General features: G+C 40.7%; 1 protein-coding gene across 15 annotated transcripts in view; it reads left to right on the forward strand.

The window, feature by feature from the left end:
• Window positions 1-21,951, forward strand: part of LOC122201673 (zinc finger protein 37A-like) — a 141,801-nt gene that overhangs the window by 57,173 nt on the left and 62,677 nt on the right. For 7 of the 15 annotated variants that reach the window (XM_042907548.1, XM_042907547.1, XM_042907546.1 and 4 more), the window contains exons 5-7: window positions 2,425-2,483; window positions 11,302-11,452; window positions 11,729-11,818. In XM_042907548.1, the coding sequence (XP_042763482.1) occupies window positions 2,425-2,483; window positions 11,302-11,452; window positions 11,729-11,818 (300 nt within the window). Of the gene's footprint in view, window positions 1-262; window positions 504-539; window positions 979-2,424; window positions 2,484-11,301; window positions 11,453-11,728; window positions 11,819-21,951 lie in introns of those variants that run through there. The other 8 variants (XM_042907544.1, XM_042907549.1, XM_042907552.1 and 5 more) reach the window with 8 other exon arrangements.

Consider the following 21,951-nt stretch of genomic DNA (forward strand, 5'->3'; position numbering starts at 1 on the left):
AAACTGTACTATCGGTGCCTCCTGCTTGTACCTTATTTGCTAAATCGGGCAGTTATACCCAAAGTCTCCTAAGCCTGAAGGCTGATTCCGAAGGAGGTGTCGCCTGGGTCTTAGGAAACTCAGCGCGCGCTTCCTGCTCCGGCGCAGGAGCTGCTCGGGGCCTTCTGCGCATGTGCGCTGCGCTCCTCCCGGTGGTTCACGTCGCCGCCGCGGCATCGCGAGAAGACGGTCCCGGATGCGCTCGCGACTGAGGGCCTGGGGGCAGGCGGGGTGGACGTGGTGGGTGAGACCCGGGTGGCTCTGGTGGTTGTTGGTGACCCGTGGGACGGAGGCCCCGCGCGGGAGGGGCTGGTGACGGAGGAAACGGCTCGGTGCCTGAGCGCGGGGTAAGTCCTGCTCCGTCTGTATGCATCGAATGAGAACCAGCGCGTCCCCGCGCTTGTTACCCAGCGAAGGTTCGTGTTTTCGTCTCCGAGGTGAAGGGTCGCCCGCCCGAGGCCTCGGTAAGACCGGCGGAAACTGGCCCGGCGGCGCTCGTGGGTGGTCGCTTCTCTCCTGGGGGGGGGGGGGGGACCTCGTTCTTCTTCACTCGGGTCCGTCTTCGTCCTCCCAGCCACCGGTGGTCAGTGTCCCGTTCCCATGGTAACCGCATAAAGCCCTGTGGGAGGTGACGGAAGCCCAGGTGGCGAACCAGTAGATGCGTTCTCTGCCTCATCCTCTGTCTCGCATCAAACCTGAGAGCAGGCCGACGCAGTAGCTGCAGGAGCCCTGACCTCTCCTGGGGAGTAATTTTCAAGTGAACGTGGCCTTGCATTGGGGGAATTCCTTGTTGTTTCTGGAGACCCCAAATGATGGCGTCCAGGTCCCGCCGGCACCCTGCAGCCTTGCCTGTGCCCTCGGTAGCAGCAGTTTGCGTTCCGTAGAAGGTCCAGCTTGCGATTCAGGGTTACAGGAAGGGCCAACAGCTTTCGATCTTGGGTAAGGATTCTAACTGGCTATGGTCAGTTTTCCTGGAACAGGGCAGCTCTTGTGAGGGAAGAAGGGGGCCCCCAAGAGCAGGAATCCCTCCTAGGACAGTCGGTCAGTTGGCCCCAGACCGCAGCAGAAATGCAGAGCGAATGTGGAAGGAGCAAAGACCCTTGCGAGTACCGCCGTCGTGTCGAGATCCTCGCAGACTGGGTGACGGTGTTCGTTCTGGGCCAGCTTTCAGGAGGGACGGAAGCTGTGGCTGGGAGAGGAGGGTGAAGCAAAAGGAACGGAGAATACTTAACTGCTCGCGAGGGACGTGTGGGGGCATCATGTGGAAGGAAGTGTTGCCAGCCGAGTGGAAGGAAACCACCTGTTTCATCCCTTCCTTCTTTGCTCCACCCCCAGATTCTGAGCCCTTCGCACAGGACAGCACAACTAGCCATGGGCTGAATGCTGCCTCTGTCCCGATCTGATAGAATCCGAGATGGTACTGCAGGAGAGGCCTTTAGGTCTCAGTGACCGCTCATAGTCACACATTTTGTGCTGGCAAAACCAAAAGCAGACATTGAGTCTCCTGATGGCCCTGGCAGGTGTTTTCTGCTTTGGCAACAGATAAGTCAGAACCAGTTTGTGGTGGTTGTTTTTAATCAAAAGATATGTTCAAGAACCTAAAACTGAGTTAAAGCAACCTCTTTTTTTTGCCCCTTACGAAAAAGATCAGCCTTTAAAACTCTCTCCCTTTTTTCAGAACCTAGTGGGACTCTCTGGTGTGTAATGAATATTACGACTTGAGTATTTTTTGCTCAGCATCAGTTTTCATGAAATCCCTATGTTCCATTCCTTGGCTTGTCTTAATTTGCTTAATTAGTGTACTGTGTTGTTTACCTTTTTCTGGGTTAGAGTGTACGTTGTTAGTAACTCAGTAAAAAAATTTATTTTTTATTTTTTTTTTGAAAAAAAATTTTTTTGAGAGAAAGTGTGCGGGCACAACATGGGAAGGGGCAGAGAGGAAGAGAGAGAGAATCCCAAGCAGGCTCTGCACTGTCAACGCAGAGCCTGAAGCGGGGCTCGAACTCACGGACTGTGAGATCCATGACCTGAGCCAAAAATCAAGAGCTGGATGCTTAACCGACTGAGCCACCCAGGTGCCCCAACAAAATTTAAGTCTTTTATCTTTAGTACGTCTCTACCCAACATGGGACTCAAATCTACAACCCGAGATCAAGAGTCGCTGGCCCCACCTACTGAGCCTCCAGGCACCCCGAAAACAAATATTTTTACATTTAAAACCGAGTGAGTCTCAGCCCTCCGGAATTGTTCGTGGGCTGCTCCCTCCCTTCCTCTCATCCTTTCTGTCCCTTCTCAAAGCATCTCCCCTTCAGAGCTGCTTTGCCAGCAGCTACGTGGAATTTTGTAGGCCGGTGGCATCTCTCACGATCCGTCTTTCCTTCTCAGCTGTGCCTTCCTGGCTGTCCCCACTCTTCCAGGGCCAGCAGAAGATGATCACATCCCAGGTGAGTTGTTCATTTACTCACAGTTTTGCCTAACAGTGATTATGTGAGGTTGATACAATTTGTGTGAGGTTTATTATAAAACGTCTATACCTTCACATGAAATAGTACAAATAAAAATGTTAACATCAGGGAAGATATAGAGCACAAGTCCACAAGTTACAGGTTTGCTGTTTGCCGACCTCTGATACAGTAGGGCAAAGATGCCCTGTGGATAAATGCCCATCTTGAGATCTTACTGAGTTTTGAAACTGGAACATAAACAAGTTTTTTGATAACCTTCATTTGGTGACATTGTGTCCCTTCCAGTGACAATCCTGCAGTTAATAAAAAAGTGGTAGGAATAACGTGAATAATTCTCGTCCAATTCAGAGGAAAATTTGAGTCGCACGTGAATTGTGCCAGCATTAGGACTCATGGTTGTTCAAAGAAGGAGCGAATTTGGACAGACCATGATGATCTAGGATGGTCCGTAGGAGGAGGTAGGCTTTGTGACTGCCCTGGGGACTGGGCAGAATCTAAATTTTTGCAGTCTGGTGAGGGATTCCACTCTTTCAGTTGTGGTAAAATACACATGATGTGTAATTCACCCTTAAACCTTTTTAAAGTGTAGAATTGAGTTGCACTTAATACATTTACAATGTTGTACAACCATAACTGCCATCTCCTGTCAGAATAGTTTCATCACACCGGAAAGAAACCTCATACTTTTAATAAGCAGTGCCGTGACTTAATGAACAATTCCTCCCCAGTCTCCCCAGCCCCTAGCAACCACTAATCTACTTTCTGTTCGTGGATTTGTCTGTTCTGGATATCTGATATAAATGGATAGTCTTTCATGTGTGACTTCTTTCACTTCCTTTAATGTTTTCAAGACCCACCCATGTTGTAGCTTGTTATCATTACTTCATCTGCTTTTGTGACTGAGTGATATTCCCTTGTGTGTATACACCACCTTTTGTGTGTCCATCAATTGATGGGCATTTGGAGTGATTCCATGTTTGGCTATTGAGAATAGTGCTGCTGTGAGCATTCACGTACAAGCTTTTGTTGAAGACCTATTTCACTTTCCTGGCAGTAACATTGATGGCGCATTCTATGTTTAACGTATTGTGAAGCCGCCAAACTGTGTTCTGCAGCAAGGTCCCTTGCAAGTCCATGTGAATTTTAGATTAGCCTTTCTATTTCTACAAAACAAACAAAGAAACAAAACAACACACACACACACACACAAAACACACAACACACAAAACAAAAACCCTAAAGTTGTTGAGATTTTGATAAGGATTGCATTGAATCTGTATATCACTTTGGGGATGTTTTATAATCCGTGAATGTGAGGTGTTTTTCCATTTGCCTAGGTCTTCTTTAATTTCTTTCAGCAATATTTTGTAGTTTTCAGTGTGCAAATCTTACAACCGCTTGCTTAAATGTATTCTTAAGTATTTTATTCTTTTAGATGCTGTTGTAAGTGGAATTGTTTTCTTTTTTTTTTTTTTTTTAATTTTTTTTTAACGTTTATTTATTTTGAGAGAGACAGAGACAGAATGCGAGTGGGTTAGGGGCAGAGAGAGAGGGAGACACAGAATCCGAAGCAGGCTCCAGGCTCCGAGCCATCAGCACAGAGCCCGATGCGGGGCTCGAACCCATGAGCTGTGAGATCATGACCTGAGCCGAAGTCGGACGTTCAACCGACTGAGCCACCCAGGTGCCCCAGTGGAATTGTTTTCTTAATGCAACTCTGATTAATTTCTCTTTCAACTTAGTTGAAAGCAGATAACTGAAAACACTTGATTGTAAAAGGAGATATTATCCATTCTCACTCACCAGTCAGTCGTTCCATCCTCTGATATCCTGGAGGTTTTGCGTCATGGGGGTAATGCACCTTAGTGAGATTTTACATGTTCTTTGTGAATATATTTTTTAGTAAAGAACATGTGACTAGACATTTTTAGCCCAATATGAAATACTATGTCTTTTATATTGGGAATTTAATGTTTCCTTTTTGTTGTAGTTAGTGATACGTGGTTTTAACTCCTTCATCTTTCATTGCAATTTTATCGTCCACACCTTCTTCTTACATATTAAAAAAACTCCAATATATTGAGGTGAAATTCATATCGCAAAATTATTGTTTTTTTTGAGAGAGAGAGAGAGAGAGAGAGAAAGAGCAGGAGCATGCATGCCAGGAGGGGTAAGGAAGGAGGGAGGGAGAGAATCTTAAGCAGACTCCACACCTAGTGTAGAGCCTGATGATGTGGGGCTCGATCTCACAACCATGGTATGATCATGACGTGAGCTGAAATCAAGTAGGAGGCTCAACTGACTGAGCCACCCAGGTGCCCCCAAAACAAAATGATTTTAAAGCAACCAAGTCAAATCAGTACATTTACTACACAGTGTTATGAAACCACTACCTTTATTGAGTTTCAAAATATTCCCATCATTCTAAATAAAGCCCTTTACTCATTAATAAGTTTCTCCCTGTTCTTCTATTCACCCAACCCCTGGCAACCGACAACTTGTGTTGTGTCTCTATGGGTTGATCTGTTGTGAATATATTACAAGTGGAGTCATTCAGCATATGGCCATTTGTGTCTGGCTTCTTTCACTTAGCATGTTTCCAGGGTGTGTCCCTGTTTAGTACATGTCAGTACATTATTACTTTTTTCTTTTTTAATTGTGGCAAAATACAAATAACATAAAATTTACCATCTTAAACACTTTTAAGTGTACACTTAAGTGGTATTAAATGCATTCATGTTGTTGTGTGTCTGTCACTACCATCCATCCCCATACTCTTTTCATCTTGTAAAACTGAAATTCTATACCTATTAAACAATAACTCCCCAGTCTCCCCTACCTCTAGGTGCTGGAAACCACTGTTACAACTTCCTGTTTCTATAATTTTGACTACTCTGAGTACCTCGTATTAGTGAAATCCTGTAGTCTTTGTCCTTTTGTGACTGGCTTATTTCGCTTAGCATTACGTCCTCAAGATTCATCCATGTTGTAGCGTATTGCAGGGTTTTTTCCATTTTTAAGGCTGAGTAGCATCCCATTGTACGTATATGCACATTATGCTTGTCCATTCACCTGTCCATGGACACTTGAGTTGCTTCCATGTTTCCACTATTGTGAATAATGATGCTGCCGTGAACACGAGTGTGCAGACATGTGGTTGAGACCTACTCTTGGATATATACCTCGAAGGAAAATTGCTGGGCCGTAAGGTAATTCTAGTTTCAATTTTGAGGAAGCTCCATCCTGTTTCTACAATGGTTGTACCGCTTTACACTGTCAGCAGCAGAGCGTGGGAGTTCCATTTCCTCTGCATCCTTGCCAACAGTTGCTTTTTCTTTTTTTGGTAGTAGCAATCTTAATGGGTGTGAGGTGGGATCTTACTGTACCTTTGACTTGTATTTCCTTAATGATTCATGATTAGTATATTTTCTTGTGTTTATTGGCCATTTGTATATCCTCATTGGAGAAATATCTGTTCAAGTCCATTGCCCATGTTTGAATTAGGCTGTTTGGTTTTTTTTTGTTGTTGCTGAATTTTAGGAGTTCTCTTTATATTCTGGATATTAATCTCTTATCAGATATATGAATTATAAATATTTTCTCCTGTCAATTAACTTTTAACTCTGTGGATAGTATCTTTTGATGTGGACGTTACAATTTTCATGACAAGTGTGTCAGTTTCTTCTTTGTTACCCATGCCTTTGATGTCATATCCAGGAAGTCATTGCCAAATCTGGTGTTGTGTATCTTTTGTACTATGTTTTCTTCTAAGTTTTATTGTTTTAGAACTTAAATTTAGGTACTTGATGTGAGTTGATTTTTGTCTATGGTGTTAGGTTAAGGGTCCAACTTTATTCTTTTACATGTGGCTATCCAGTTTTTCTAGTGCCATTTGATGAAAAGATGTCATTTTCGCATTGAGTGGTCTTGACAGCCTTGTCAAAAATCATTTGACAATATGTGTGAGTGTTTATTTCTGGACTCTTTTTTCTATTCCATTGGTCTTATTTGTCCCTTTTTATGCTGGTACCATCCTGTTTTGATTGCTGTGGCTTTGTACTAAGTTTTGAAATCAGGAAGTGTAAGTCTTCCAGTTTTGTTGTTTTTCAAGATTGTTGTGGATAGTCTGGTTTCTTTGAATTTTAGGATGGGTTTTTTTAATTTCTGCAAAAAACGTCATTGGGATTTTGCTAAGGATTTCATTGAATCTGTACATCACTTTGAGTAGTATTGACATTTTAACAAGAAGTTGTCTAATCCATGAACATGGGATGTGTTTCCATTTATTAATGCCTTCTTTAATGCCTTCAGCACTATTTTGTGGTTTTTATTGTACAGATCTTTTACATCTTTGGTCACAGTAATTCCTAAGATTTTGTTTGATGCTTTGGTAAGTGGAATTGGTTTTGTAATTTCCGTTTCAGGTCATTCATTGTACCTATATAGAAATAGAAATGCAACTGAATTTTGTGTGTTGCTGTATCTTGCTACTTTGCTGAATTCATTTAGTTGATGCAGCCGCTTTTTTTGTGGAGTCTTTAGGTTTTTCTACATGTAATATTATTTCATTTGCACAAATGCTTTTACTTTTTCCTTTCTAAATTAGATGCTTTTTATTTCTTTTTCTTGTCTAATGCTCTGACTAGAACATCCAGTACTGTGTTGAAGACAAGTGGCGAAAGCAAGCATCCTGACCCTGCTCCTGATCTGAGAGGAATAGCTTTCTGCCTTTTCACCACTGAGAATAATTTTTCGTGTGTGTGTGTGTGTGTGTGTGTTTTACATTTATGGCTTTTGTTAAGTGGGGGTAGTTCCTTTCTATTCCTATTTTGTTGACTGCTGATACCATGAAAGATGGTGGAATTTTGTCAGATGCCTTTTCTGCATCACTTGAGATTGTCTTGTGGTTTTTTTTTTTCCTTCATTGTATTGATGTGGTGTATTATATTAATCAATTTTTGTATGTTGAACCATCCTTGCATTCCAGGAATGGATCTACTTGGTCATGGTGTATAATCCTTTTTGAAAACTTAAAGTAAATTAAATTTTATTAGTTTTTTTAGACAGTGAGTGTGGACGTGAGCAGGGATGGGGCAGAGGAAAAGAGAAAGACAGACTCTTAGACAGGCTCCGTGCCCAGTGTGGAGTGTGACAAAGGGCTCGATTTCATGTCCCTGTGATCATGACCTGAGCCAAAATCAAGAGTGGGTTGCTCAACTGACTGAGGCACCCAAGTGTCCCTATTTTATTTTATTTTTTAAAGGAAACATAATTAACATACAATTTTAATATTAGCATAAGGTATACAACATACTGATTCAACAGTTGTATACATTAGTGCTTACCACAATAAGTGTAGTCACCAGCTGTTGCCATATGTTATTACAGTATTACTGACTTTATTTGCTGTTATATACTTTTCATCTCCAGGATTTATTTAATAATTGGTAGGTTGTAACTCTTAATTCTCTTTCTCTGTTTCACCCATCTACCAACACCTTCCCTTAGCAACTACCAGTTGTTCTCAGTATTTATGGGTCTCTTTTTTGTTTCTTTGTTCATTTGTTTTGTTTTTTAGATTCCACATGGAAGTGAAATCATGTGGTATTTTTCTGTCTGACTTATTTCACTTAGCGTAATACCTTTTAGGTCCATCCATTTTGTCACAGATGCCAAGATCTCATTCTTTTTAATGCCTATGTAATATTCCATTGTGTGTGTGTGTGTGTGTGTGTGTGTGTGTGTATACATATATGTATACATATATATACACATACATGTATATACACACACACACATATATATATACACACATATATATGTGTGTGTGTGTGTGTGTGTGTATATATATATATATATACACACACACACACACACACACATATATATATATACACACATACATATATATATATATATATATATATATATATATATATCCACACTAAATCTTCTCTATTCCTTCATCTATCAGTGATTCTTCCTTCATTCTTCCTTCCTTCTCTATTCCTTCATCTATCAGGGTTCTTCCATATCTTGGGTATTGTAAATAATACTGCATTAAACATAGGAGTGTATGTGTCTTTTCAAATTAAGTGTTTTTTTTTTTTTTCTTTTGGATAAATGCACGGTAGTGGAACTACTGGGTCATATGGTATTTCTATTTTTCTGTTTTTGAGGAGCGTCCATACTGTTTTCCACAGTGATTGCACCAGTTCCATTCCCACCAAAAATTCACATTTTTCTCCACATCCTTGCCAACATTTGTTATTTCTTTTTTATACTAGCCATTCTGACAGGTATGAGGTGATATCATTGTGGTTTTGATTTGCATTTCTGATGATGAGTGATGTTGAGCATCTTTTCCTGTGTCTGAGAGAGTGAGGGTTGGAGAGAGCAGGAGTAGGGGAGGGGCAGATAGAGAGGGAGACACAGAATGGGAGGCAGGCTCTAGGCTCCGAGCTGTCACCACAAAGCTCAGTGTGGGGCTCGAACCCACGAACCGTGAGATCGTGACCTGAGCCAAAGTCGGATGCTTAACTGACTGAGCCACCCAGGCGCTCCTGTATGTCTGCTTTAATCAGGTGTATAAGTTCTTCATATGTTTTGGATATTAACCTCTTTATTGGATATATCATTTGCAGATATTTCCTCCCATTCACTGGGTTGCCTTTTTGTTTTGTTGATGGTTTTCTTTATGCAAACACTTTTTATTTTGGTGTAGTTGCAACAGTTTATTTTTGCTGTTACTTCCCTTGCCTCATGAGACATATCTAGAAAAGTGTTTCTATGGCCAATGTCAAAGAAGTTACTGGGTGTAGTTTTCTTCTAGGAGTTTTATGATTTCAGGGCTGACATTTAGGTCTTTAATCCCTTTTGAGTTTCTTTTTTGTGTATAGTGTAAGAAAGTGGTCCAGTTTAATTCTTTTGCATGGAGCTGTCCAGTTTTCCCGGCACCATTTGTTGAAGAGACTGTCTATTTCACAAAGTTTATTCTTGCTTCCCTTGGCATAGATTAATTGACCATATAGGTTTTGGTTTACTTCTGAGGTCTCGATTCTGTTCCATTGATTTTTGTGTCTATTTTGGTGCCAGTACCATATGTTTTGATTACTATAGCTTTGTGATATGTAATAATCCTTTTACTATGCTGCTGAATTCTGTTTGGAAATATTTTGTTGAGGACTTTTTACATCCATGTTCATAAAAGATATTGTAGTTTCCTTGTTCTCTTGAAGACAGTTTTTTAAACTAGAAAAGGATTCACCCATTTTCCCCACCCCACCCCCCACCAACTTGTTCTCTGTATGAGCTTGTTTTTTGTTTTTGTTTTTTTAAGGTTCCACATGTAAGAGAGATCACATGGTACTTACTTGTCTTTCTCTTCCTGACTTATTTCACTTAGCATCATGCCATAAAGTCCATCCATGTTGTTGCAAATGGCAAGGTTTCATTCTTTTTCATGGCTGAATCATATTCCGTTGTATATACATACCACAATTTCTTTATGCATTCATCCATCAGTGGACAGGTTGTGTCCATATCTTGGATATTGTCAATAATGCTGCTGCAAACATGGGGTGTATGTGTCTTTTTGAGTTAATGTTTTTATTTTGGGGGGGGGGGTGGGTAAATACTGGAAGTGGAATGCCTGGATCATATGGTAGTTCCACTTTTAATTGTCTGGACAGCCTCCATACTGTTTTCCACAGCACCAGTTTACATTCCGACGCACAGTGCCCAGTGTTCCCTTTTGTCTGCATCCTTGTTAACACTTGTTCCTCCTTGTGTTCTTGATAGCCATTCTAACAGGTAGGAGGTAATATCATTGTGGTTTTGATTTGCCTCTCCCTAATGATGAATGATGTTGAGCATCTTTTTTATGGGCCTGTGTGTCTTCTCTGAACAATGTGTATTCATATTGTTTTGGCAAGTGAGTTATGTGAGTTCTTTATACATTTTGACTATTAGTCCCTTATGAGATACAGGAGTCAGGAATATTTTCTGTGTTCAGTAGGTTTCCTTTCTATTTTTGTTGATGATTTTCTTTGGTGTGCAAAGAAACATTTTAGTTATGATGTACTCCTATTTATTTCTTCTTGTGTTGTTTTTTTGCTTTTGGTGTCAAACCTAAAACCATTGCCAAGACCTGTGTCAAGGAGCTTATTATTAGCACCTCTGTTGTTGTTTTTTTTTTAGGAGTTTTATATGGTTACATGTTTTCCTGTTTTCTTATATGCCTTGTGATTTTTTGATTAAACATTGGGCATTTGAATTTAATAATGTGGTGGCTTGGAAATCAGATTCTCCACAGTCTGCAATGTTTGCTGTATTTTCTTACTGTTTTTGTTTCTTCTTACTTATTTATTGTTTGATGGTGGTAGGCTCTCTTTGTGCCAAGGATCAGCCTGATGTATAAATGTAATGTCTTCTTAGGTGTGGATTCTTTAATTCCTGTGGCAGGTATGTCTTTGCGGGTTTCCTTATGAGAATATCTTCTTTGAGATCAGAAAGAGTATTTTATTCCACTTGGAATTGTCAGAACCAGGGCAGTTCCAAGTACATGTGTGCACTCAGATCGTTTGCATTAAAGAATAAATTGATTCGTCAGTGGTATTTCTACTCTAATCTCTTTTTCACTCGCAAAGTCTAACACAAAACAAGGTGTATATATATATATATATATAGTAGAGGTTAGTAACATTATCTGGTCAGTTTTCAACGGCAAAACATGTAAGAATTTGTCTTTGAACATCTTTTTTTTTTTTTTCATATTTCCTGATTCTGACTACTTTAGACTGAGCACAATGTGCTTTTGCAGGGATTATTGTCATTCGGGGATGTGACTGTGGGCTTCACTGAGGAGGAGTGGCAGCGCCTGGACCCTGCTCAGAGGACCCTGTACAGGGACGTGATGCTGGAGAACTATAGCCACCTTGTCGCAGTGGGTAGGTAGTGCTTGTTTCTCAGGCAGGCCTCCAGTTTTTTATTTACAGAAACCTGTAGAGTTTTTGTAGACTACAGTAATATTTAGCTTTGGAATTTGGAGGCCAAGGATGGTTTATCCCTTTTGGTTGTCACAAGGAATTTGTTTCCCTCTGTCCCGTAACAGGGATTAAATTAAATTTTTTTTATTGTGTAGTCTTTGAGTTATACTGTCGTCCACCTTGAGAAGTCCTGAAACTCATCCAATTTGTCCCACGTGATCCGATTCTTATTCACAGGGTTATCCATTCCTAAACCAGAAGTGATCCTCAAGTTGGAGCAAGGAGAGGAGCCATGGATATTAGAGTCCCCAGGCCAGAGTGACCCAGGTGAGTCCGTCAGTGTGAGTCAGTTGGAGTTTAGGAGGAAATTAGATGATAAAGCATTAGTTGAGAGCTTAAGGTCATTGAAATGGTCTTTGAAGTGGTCTTCAGGAATCACTGTTTAGAGTCTCTGATGAGCCTTTGGAAGTGGCATGTTGACTTGACTGAAATGTTCAGTGTCCCTGAATCACCCAGAATCTCCCAGTGTCACTTCTGTGTACGAAAGGAATAATTATATTGAATTAAGTGCACACATCTTAATATATACTCTCTATATATGCTATATATGTGTATGTGGACCATATGTATGTTCTGTGTGTGTATATATATAGTATCTGGCTTCTTTGGTTCAGTATTATGTCTTTGAGAAACATTCATGTTGTGTGTATGATTAGTTTATTGCTGTATATTGCTGTGTAGCATTCCATTGTGACTATCCCAGAGTTTATCTCTTTATTTTTATAGTACATATTAAGGTTACATATTCGTTTTGAAACCTATTTGGTTTGAGTTTTAAAGTATTTAAGCGTCGATATAAATAGTCTTGTGTGTGTCTTTTGGAGGAAAAATTGTTTTTAAATCTTTGAAATCATATATATCTATATTTATATCTATCTATTTATATATTAAAAGTTCATTCATTTATTTTGAGAGAGAGAGCATTCATGTGAGCAGGGGAGGGGCAGAGAGAGAGGGAGAGAGAGAATCCCCAGCAGGCTGCATGCTGTCAGCACAGAGCCCAACACGAGACTCGATTTCACATGTCATGGTCTCACATGACCTGAACTGAACGCAAGAGTTGAATGCTCACTGGACTCAGCCACCCAGGCGCCCCTAAACTCTTAACGTCTGTTAGATGTGTGACCAGAAACAGGCTTGCTGGGTACAGAGTAGCTACATATTTAGCTTTATCAGTATTTTTTAAACAGTTTTCCAAAGTGGTTGTACTACGTCATATTGCTACTAGCAATGTGTGAGAGTTTTAATTGCAGTTCATCATTCACTTGGTATTGTCAGCCTAATTAATTTGCTATTCTAGTTATTGTGTTGTGCTATCTTGTTCGGTTTTATCCCATTTCTCTGCTGACTCATGATGTTGTGCATCCTTTCATGTTTGTTGGCTTTTTGGATTTCCTTTAGCAAAGTAACTGTTGACGTCTTTTGTCGATATTATTTTATTGGGTTATTGGTCTTACTGAATTCTAGAATTTTTAAAGTATATTTTGAATATAAATTTTTGGCAGATGTATGTAGTTATTGAAATCTTTTCTGAGTTATGACTTGTCTTAGTCTCTTGATGACTTCTGAATACGGTTACAAAGACTGTCCTTTCCCCTGCTGAATTGTGGTTTTATCTTTGTCATTTATTGAGTGACCATATATTTGTGGTTTTCTTTCTGGACTTCTGATTTGTTCTACTGGCTGATTTATCCTTCTTCACGACAATACCACTGCTTTTTATTTTTATAACTGAATTATAAGTTATGACGTCTGGCAGTGTTAGCCTTCTGGGTTGGCTATTTTCTTTTTTTTAATTAAAAAAAATTTTTTTTTTAATTTCTTTATTGTTGAGAGAGCACGAGCAAGGTGGGGCAGAGAGAGAGAGGGAGAGAGAGAGACTGTCTCTCTAGACAGAATCTGAAGCAGGCTCCAGGCTCTGAGCTGTCAGCATAAAGCCCGATCAGGGCCCAAACCCACGAATGGTGAGATCATGACCTCAGCAGAAGTCGGATGCTTAACCGAGAGAGCCACTCAAGCACTCCTGTGTTGGCTATTTTCTTCAGGGTTCCTTGGCTATAACATGAATACAGAAAGTTGCCAAGAACATCTTTTTGGCTTTAGTTTTATTTATTTATGTATTTATTTATTTTTATTTATTTTGAGTTATATAGAGACAGCACAAATAGGGGAGGGGCAGAGAGAGAGGAGATCTTATTCCAAGCAGATTCTGCACTGCCAGTGCAGAGCCCGACCTGGGGCTTGAACTCACAGAACTGTGAGATCATGACCTGAGCTGACACCCAAGAGTCAGACACTTAACTGACTCAGCCACCCAGACGCACCCATTGTTTTTTAGTTTTCTATTAGATTTATGTATTTACTTTTTAAGAACATCTTTTTTTTTAATGCTTTTTTTTGTTTGTTTGTTTGAGAGAGAGAGAGAGTGCCCGTGCTAGTGGGGGAGGGACAGAGAGACAAAGAGACACAGAATCTGAAGCAGGCTCCAGGCTCTGAGCTGTCAGCACAGAGCCTGACACAGTTCGAACTCAGAAACTGTGGGATCATGACTTGAGCTGAAGTCGGACATTTAACCAACTGAGCCACCCAGGTGCCCCAAGAACATGTTTAGTCTACAAAATATATTAAAATAATTTTTGTGATGCCAGATATTATGGATAATGCATTGCTACTATGAGCTTTTGCATTTTCATATACATGTTAAAAGCACCTTGTCAATTTGTACAAGTACACACACACTCCCTACACCTACCTTTTTAGGGCTTCTATTGGGATTGCATTGCTCATTTTGGAGAAAATTGACATGTTCATAATACTGAGTTTTCCAATCCATGACCATGGTATGACTCTATTTAACTCTTCTTTAATTTCTTTCTGGTTTTTTAGTTTTCAGTTTAGTAGTTTTTCCCATCCTTCATTAAATGTATTCTTTGTTTTTTTAAGTTTTATTTGTTTAAGTAGTCTTTACACCAAGTGTGGGGCTTGAAATTACAACCCCAAGATCAAGAGTCACATGCTCCTCTGACTGAGCCAGTCAGGTGCCCTTTAGTAAATATATTCTTAAATATATTTATGTTTTCTTATGCTATTTTCATTTTTAACCTTATGCTATTCATACTATTTTATTCTCCAGTTGTTTAATGCTAACATATAGAAAAACATTTGATACTTGCACCCTGGCTTTGTATCCTGCAACTTTGCTAAATTTACTGATTTTGGTAGTTTTATAGATTTTTAAAAATTTCATAGGTAAACAATTGTGTTCTCTAGGAATAAAGACAAGTTTACTTCTCCTTCCTAATGTTCATACATTTTTTTTTTCTTAGCCTGTTGTACTGGTTGAGAATGCCAGTGATGTGATGTATAGAAGTGACGAAGGTGAACATTTTTGTCTTGTTCTTGACTTCAGGGAGAAACTGTTGGGTGTATTATTATTAATTTTGACTTTAGCTGAAGGATTTCTATAGATGTCTTTTATCATTTTGAAGAAGTTCTATTCCTAATTTTGCTAGGAGATTTTTTTTTTTTTTTAGATCATGACTGAGTATTGAATTTTGTCAAATGCTTTTTCTGCATGTATTGAGATAGTCATACTTATTTCATATTTATTATGTTAATATGGTGAGTGATCTTGATTGATTTTCAAATGTTAAACCAACCTGATATGTTTGAGATACGTTCTTCTTCATCATAATGTATTTTGCTGTTATAATCACTGAGTTTGGCTTTTCACTATTTTGTATAGGGTTTCTCTGTGTGTGTGTGTTCACGAGAGCTGTTATCCTGTAATTGTCCTCATCGTAATCTTTTCAGGTTTTGGGTTGAAGACTGTACTACCTTCAAAAGATGAGTTGGGCGGTGTTTCATACTTTTCTATGTATGATACTATGTGAGATTATGTTATTTTTTTTTAATGTTTGAAAGGTTTCACCTATGAAGCCATTGGGTCTGAAGTTATCTCTTGGTGGAGATTATAAATTTCAGACTGTTAAATTTTTAGTATTTGTCTTTGTTAATTTTACCGTAAATACAATATACAAGTATTGGTACGAGTATCTGGATCAGAGCAGATGAATTATTATTTATGTAAAGCCAAGTAACAATTTTGTGGTTCTGGTGTACCTTGATTTCTTACTCTCCGAGCAATAAGAAAAACCAGGGGTCTTGCACATACATGCAGAATTGGTATTTTGGGTGCAGAACACCGATAAAATGAATCTGGGTGCTTGCATAGAGGAGAGAGGTAGTTGTCCCCCTACCCTTTTTAAAGCAGAGAGCGGAACCTTTGCTCCCTTAGAAAGGAGCCCAAGTTCACACTCTAATCCTTTGGACTATGAGTAAATTTCTTCAGGGAAAAAGACGGTTATTATCTCCAGCTATGTGTGTGTGTATGTATGTATGTATGTACTTTTTAAGTTCATTTATTTATTTTGAGAGGCAGGGGAGGTGCAGAGAGGGAGGATCCCAAGCAGTCTCCACGCTGTCAGCACAGAGCCCCACATGGGACTCCAACTCATGAACCATGAGATCATGACCTGAGCCAAAGCTGCGAGTTGGACGTTTAACTGACTGAGCCACCCAGGCGCCCCTGTCTCCAGCTGTATACCCAGGATGGCATCAGGGTCCCAGGTCCAGCATGCCCACTGAACTGTAAATCTCTCTAGAGTGTGTCCCTATCTCATTAGTCATTAATTACTTTCCAAGCCTCATTCTTGCACCTTAAGCTCCAAGTTTTATCAAGATTTGCTCAAAAAGTCCTAACTGTTCAGTAACATAAAATTTATTTTCCCTACAGTCCCACAGTACCATTCGTCTTATTTCTGACTTCTGGGCAGTTTTTCTGTGTACGTGCCATTCTTCATTTTGTTTTAGTCTTGAAACAGGTTTGTATGCTGAAAGCTAGATGCTCTTCACGTTTTTCCATTCACCTTTTACCTGGCCCAAGGTGGTAAACCAGCTGCGGCAGCATTTATTGATATTTTGTACAGACTGTGCCTTGGTCTGTGTGGAAGAAGTCTGTGGCACGCTCTGTGGTCCATACAGCCGTGGCCAGCCAGTTAAAACTGACTTGAATGCCTTCCAGGCTGAGGCAGGGTCATGAAGCATTTCAGCTCAAGGCAGGAAAAGATTCTGTCCCTCTTTCTAACAGAACACCTGCACTGTAGGTGACACTGCTCACAGAGTGCATGTCTGGGGTCTGTTCAGCACCAGGTGTTTGCTCACATACTTGAGTGTTTCTGATAACCACCCCTGGGTGCAGATCACACTTCAGTTTCAAGTTAATGCCACACACACACACACACACACACACAATCTCAGAGGGTATACTGGAAAATAAAAATTTTGCAGTTGTTAGCACCACCTGCCCCCGCTGCCTCCATCGTGGCTTCTCACTGTCTGGTAAGCTTTAGACCCCCACCCCAGTACCAGTCTAAATATTTGGTTTTGTCTTCTTTTCAGGCAGTCAGTTCCAAACAGTCCTGCTTGTCCATGACGCCATTTCGTCCATCCCCTTCCCTGTGGTATGCATGATACCCACAGGTGCTCCGAGCTGCTGTCTTGTGACACCAAGCAGGGATGGGAGAAACAGCTGCCAACTTCACTGCCAGGGATTCGCTGCAGTTTGTAGTTGGGTTGAAGAGCACGGGCGGCATTTAGCGGGAGCAGCAGAGGCATTGGTCCTCTGGGAGGAGAACTCCCGAGAGCAGGTCTGACAGCCCTGTCCCCATGCTGCTATAAAGGTTCGCTTTCCAGGTGCCAGAGAGTTTGCTTTCCTTCCGTCATTACAAAGTCTGCGTGTCTTAATGGAAACTGCAGCTTCACAGTCTTTCCAGCCATCCTCCACTCTTAGCCAGACCTTGCATCTGGAAGGGCCAGGTACAAGGGAGACCACAGCTCTGTAACAGAAGCGTTTTCATACAACTTAGAATTAGTTCTGATGCTTGAAACTGTTTTTTGGCTGTGTTCTGGCCTGGAGTCGCTGTCAGGGAAAAGAGATCCATCATGCCCACCTGAACGGTCAGGGTGAGATGTTGAATTTGCAAAAGAGGTCCGTGTACTACCTGCCCCCATATTCACCCTTTTTCCCCTAATCGTATCCAGGAAATAGCCTGGAGACCATCCCTTTTGAGGACAGCTGCATTTAATAGACTGCTTTGCTAAGGTGTGTGTGCCAAGAAAGAGGTAAGGGAAATAGACTCATTCTTGCTCATTATTGTAAAGTCACAGTAGTGAGATATCCTCTAAAGGAGTTTAAAATTGAGATCGATTCCCTGTCCCAGAATGGGTGCTCCCTACCCCCCACCTTGCACCTTCCACAGGAACATGAGCTAAGAACACAGTCAGCTCCTGTAGTCTGGGCGGTGCAGGCCCCGGCACCAGAAGTAGCCCTCTCCACGATTCTGCCAGGATTCACCGTGTTTCCACAGCCCACAGTGCCTCAGGGTGGCTTTCAACATTGTCATGGTCAGAGTCCTGCCACTGCACAGAGGGACCACACCTGCTTTCACACCTGCCTGGCAGAGCTGAAGGACACAGCGGAGCAGCAGCCAGGAGAGAGCTCTGTGACTCCATCAAGGCCTTTCTTGCTGGGTTTTATTTTAAAAAGTCTTTTTTGGGGGCGCCTGGGTGTCTCAGTTGAATGTCCCAACTTAGGCTCAGGTCATGATCTCATGGTTCAAGAGTTTGAGCCCCGCTGTGGGCTCTGTGCTGACAGCTCAAAGCCTGGAGCCTGCTTCGGATTCTCTGTCTCCCTCTCTCTGTGCCCCTCCCCCACTTGCAAGTGCGTTCTCTCTCTCTCTCTCAAAAATAAATAAACATTAAAAAAATGAATAAAATAGAAAGGCTTTTTCACCTTGCCAGTGGTAGATTCCAAGTTGATCCACTCAAAAATGGGTTCAACAGGCTAGAGACCCATTATCACTCTCCAGTAAATCAGGCATCACAGTTTAACAAGAGCTCATTAGCAAGTTCAAAATGATTTTTCCAAAAGGCAGCTAGCTCCCAAAGTGTCTCTCTGTCTGGACAGGCCCTCCCTAGTTCTGTTCTTCTGCACACGGCCCTCCCTTAGGCAGATCATCAGTCTTGCAGACTTGTTCTGTCTCCAGTACTGTAAGATTCTACACATGGACGCTAAATCCTCACCCACAGACACTTCTTCCCTTGATAGGGACGACTGTCTCTGGGACTTACACCAAATTGTTTTCTGCCACATCTTTGGACGTAGTAGCCACAAGACAATACAGAGCTGTTTTTAAAAATTCCCCCTTTTTTTGCTTAGTGCAAAATTCGCACCTACTCCTAGAAGCTAAATTCAGCGTTGGGTGTTGGCTGGGGCAGAGCTGGGGCTGCAGGGCTGCCATGGAAATCTTTTTAGGAACCCTCCCCCCCACCGCCGCCTTTTAAAAGTTCTTTGATCCATGGTTCATGGGTTGCTTAGAAGGGAGTTGCTTCTAAAATCATTCTTTTGTAGTTATCCTTCAGGTCTTGAGTTCTGATTTAATACAGAGAAGACTCTTTGTGTGATTTCAGTGGCTTGAAAGTTGTTGATGTCTGTTTGTACTTGAGAAGGATATATGTTCTACAATTGTTTCGTGTAGTGTTTTATAATGGTCTTCTGGTCTTCAGGTCTTGTGTATCCTGATTGTCTTTTGTCAGCCACTCTGTCAGTTACTAAGAAAGGTGTTTTAAAATCTCCAAGTATGATATTTCTTGAAGCTGTATTATTAGGCAGACAGAAATTTATGATTGTTATATCTCACCTTTTAATGGACTCTTGAACCACTATGTGGTGCCTGTCTCCGTATACGCAGTGATGCTCTTCCTTTGAGTCCATTTCTGGTATTAACATCGCCACACCAGCTTTCTGTTCTTTAGAGTTTGTAGGATATACTCTGTTTCATCCTTTACTGCCAGCCTTACCACACTCTAGTTGTTGTTAAATCTAGTCTGACATTTTAAATTTCTTATTTAGACTGTTCAGTCCATTTATGTTTACTGGTATAACTGGGCTTAAGCCTGCAGTCCTATTTCGTGTCTTTATGTACCATTTCTTCTTTCTTCTGTTATTTCTCCTTTCACAACTCCTTTTGGGTTTTTTAATTATTACTTTCTTTTGCCTCTATTAGCTTTTTATACCTATATAGTCTTTTATATAGACTAGTTATATAGTCTTTTAAAAAATTATTAGCCTTTTAGGGGTTACACTGTATGTAACAATCTGCATTCTGTTAGGGCAGAACTGGAGAGACGAGTGGATGCCGGCTGTGTGGTGATGTTCAGTCGTGGGAGCTGTATGAGAGCTTCTTGCTCATGAGTGCATATAAACCAGAGGTGTGGGCTTGTGGCTAAATCCTGGGGCACCACGAGGTTTAGAAGTGATGACGATGAGGACTGAGCAGTGGGGACGGTGGGGGAGTCTGAGGATGGAGTAAATTTGAGAGAAGGTGATACTCTGGAGGCCAGAGAAGAATTTCAAGGAGAAGTAAAGGACCTCAGGTTTGAAGACAGAAACATAAAGTTGGCATTTTAACCTTGACTTCTTAGAAACAGGAAGAGCTAAGACCTGCCAGTCAAACCCCACTTTGAAAGAACAAGCAGAAAGCTTAACTGTCAACAACAGAACCAGTGAAGGGTTGCCAAGAGCAGGGAAAAACGGGGTGGAGGTGTGTGCCCAGCTGCCACGTCCGAAGGTGTGACCTCGGATCGTCGAACGTCATCTTACAGAACAGGAGGAAGGACTTTTAGGATGCTGGTAGATCTCTGTAGTTTCTTTGTGAGAAGCAGAGGGCTGGAGTGGACTCCACACTGGGGGCTGGATGAGGACTCACACACACAAGCTCTGTTGGAAAGATGCAGGCCATCTGTGAAGTGGTAGAAAGTGCAGAAGACTTTGATACTTGAAACAAACCAAAGACTTCTCTCGGTTGGTTGGAGACCGTAGTAAAGATTGAGGAGAGCACGCAGTGCCCTTGTTAAGAAACATAACACGAGATGGATTCAAAGTTATTATGAGAAACAGGAGAAGACAGGACAAGCAAGTGGCAGGTGAAAAACAATTCACTTGAAAATGTTATCATGTAATGTCTGAATATTGTCACTAGTGTTTAATATAAATTAACAATGAAACATGGTTTCTGGTGTACGAGAACATAAGAGAGGCAAGTCGTTCATTCTGAAGGAGATAGTAAGACCACAGGAAGGTGTGTTATGAACTGTGTTATACCATAGGAAATAATTCTATGTTATATCATAGGAAATAATTGAAAAAAAGAATAAAATCACTGCAGTAATCAAAATTAAATTGATTAAAAAATTAAATTAAATTAAATTTAAATTAAATTTTAAAAAAAACAGAGGTAGAAAAGATATTGCAGGGGTGCCTGGCTGGCTCACTCGGTGGAACAGAAGATGCTTGATCGCAGGGTTGTAAGTTAAGCCCCATGTTGGGTGTAGACATTACATAAAAATCGAGGAAAAACAAAAAGATATTGCTGAAAATAAGTAGGAGACATGGAGGTTGTAAATGAGAAACCTAAACAGAAAACAAGGTGTGGAAAGAGTGCCTGACATTGAGTAATGGCTTCTTGTGTTCATCACGTGATTTATATTGCCAAGAGAAGCTCATCGACTACTTCAGCATACTTCTCGTTCCATGTCTGCCCATCAGGAAATTAATTCCTGGTCATATAGTTAGGTAATTATAGTTTATAGAGGCTTCTCTTCCTATCAGTATTTTGATCCTCCAAAGAGAAAGATCTTAGTTTCACTCCTTAAAAATCTAGTATTACACATTAATGATTTTGCTTGACTGTGGAGCCACATAGAGCCAGATTTTCATAATAATGCAGAAAGCCATTACCACAAATTCTTTACAAACTTACATGCCAGCTCATCAAGCATGTAAGATTTGTTAGATTCTGATTTATTCTGTGTACACTGACACAGAGACTGAAAAAAATCGTGTCTATTATCATCCTTGTTTCTTATCAGAAGTAGCACACACTCATTTTAAAATTTACTATGGAGTGTGAAAGCCAACCCCGTGTCATCTCCCTCAGATGAACAGGACATTTTTGATGGGGTTTATATGGATGTGTTAATAGCATTTAAATATTTATTTTCATTATAAACTAACATTAATTATTAATGTCATAATATTAAGTACATTGTTCTATACATGCTTTTTAAAAAGTTTTCAGTGACATTTTACCATATTTGCTGGTTTTTTTACAGAAGTTTTTTTTTTTTAAGTTTATTTATTTATTTTGATAGCATGAGTGGGAGAGGGGAGAGAAAGGGGGAGAGAGAGAATCCCAAGCAGGTTCTGCACTGTCAGGGGCTCAAACGCAACAAACCATGAGATCATGATCTGAGCCAAAATCAGACCCTTCACTGACTGA

The sequence above is a fragment of the Panthera leo genome, chromosome D2 (genome assembly GCF_018350215.1).
Source record: "Panthera leo isolate Ple1 chromosome D2, P.leo_Ple1_pat1.1, whole genome shotgun sequence".
In the NCBI taxonomy this organism is placed as follows: domain Eukaryota; kingdom Metazoa; phylum Chordata; class Mammalia; order Carnivora; family Felidae; genus Panthera; species Panthera leo.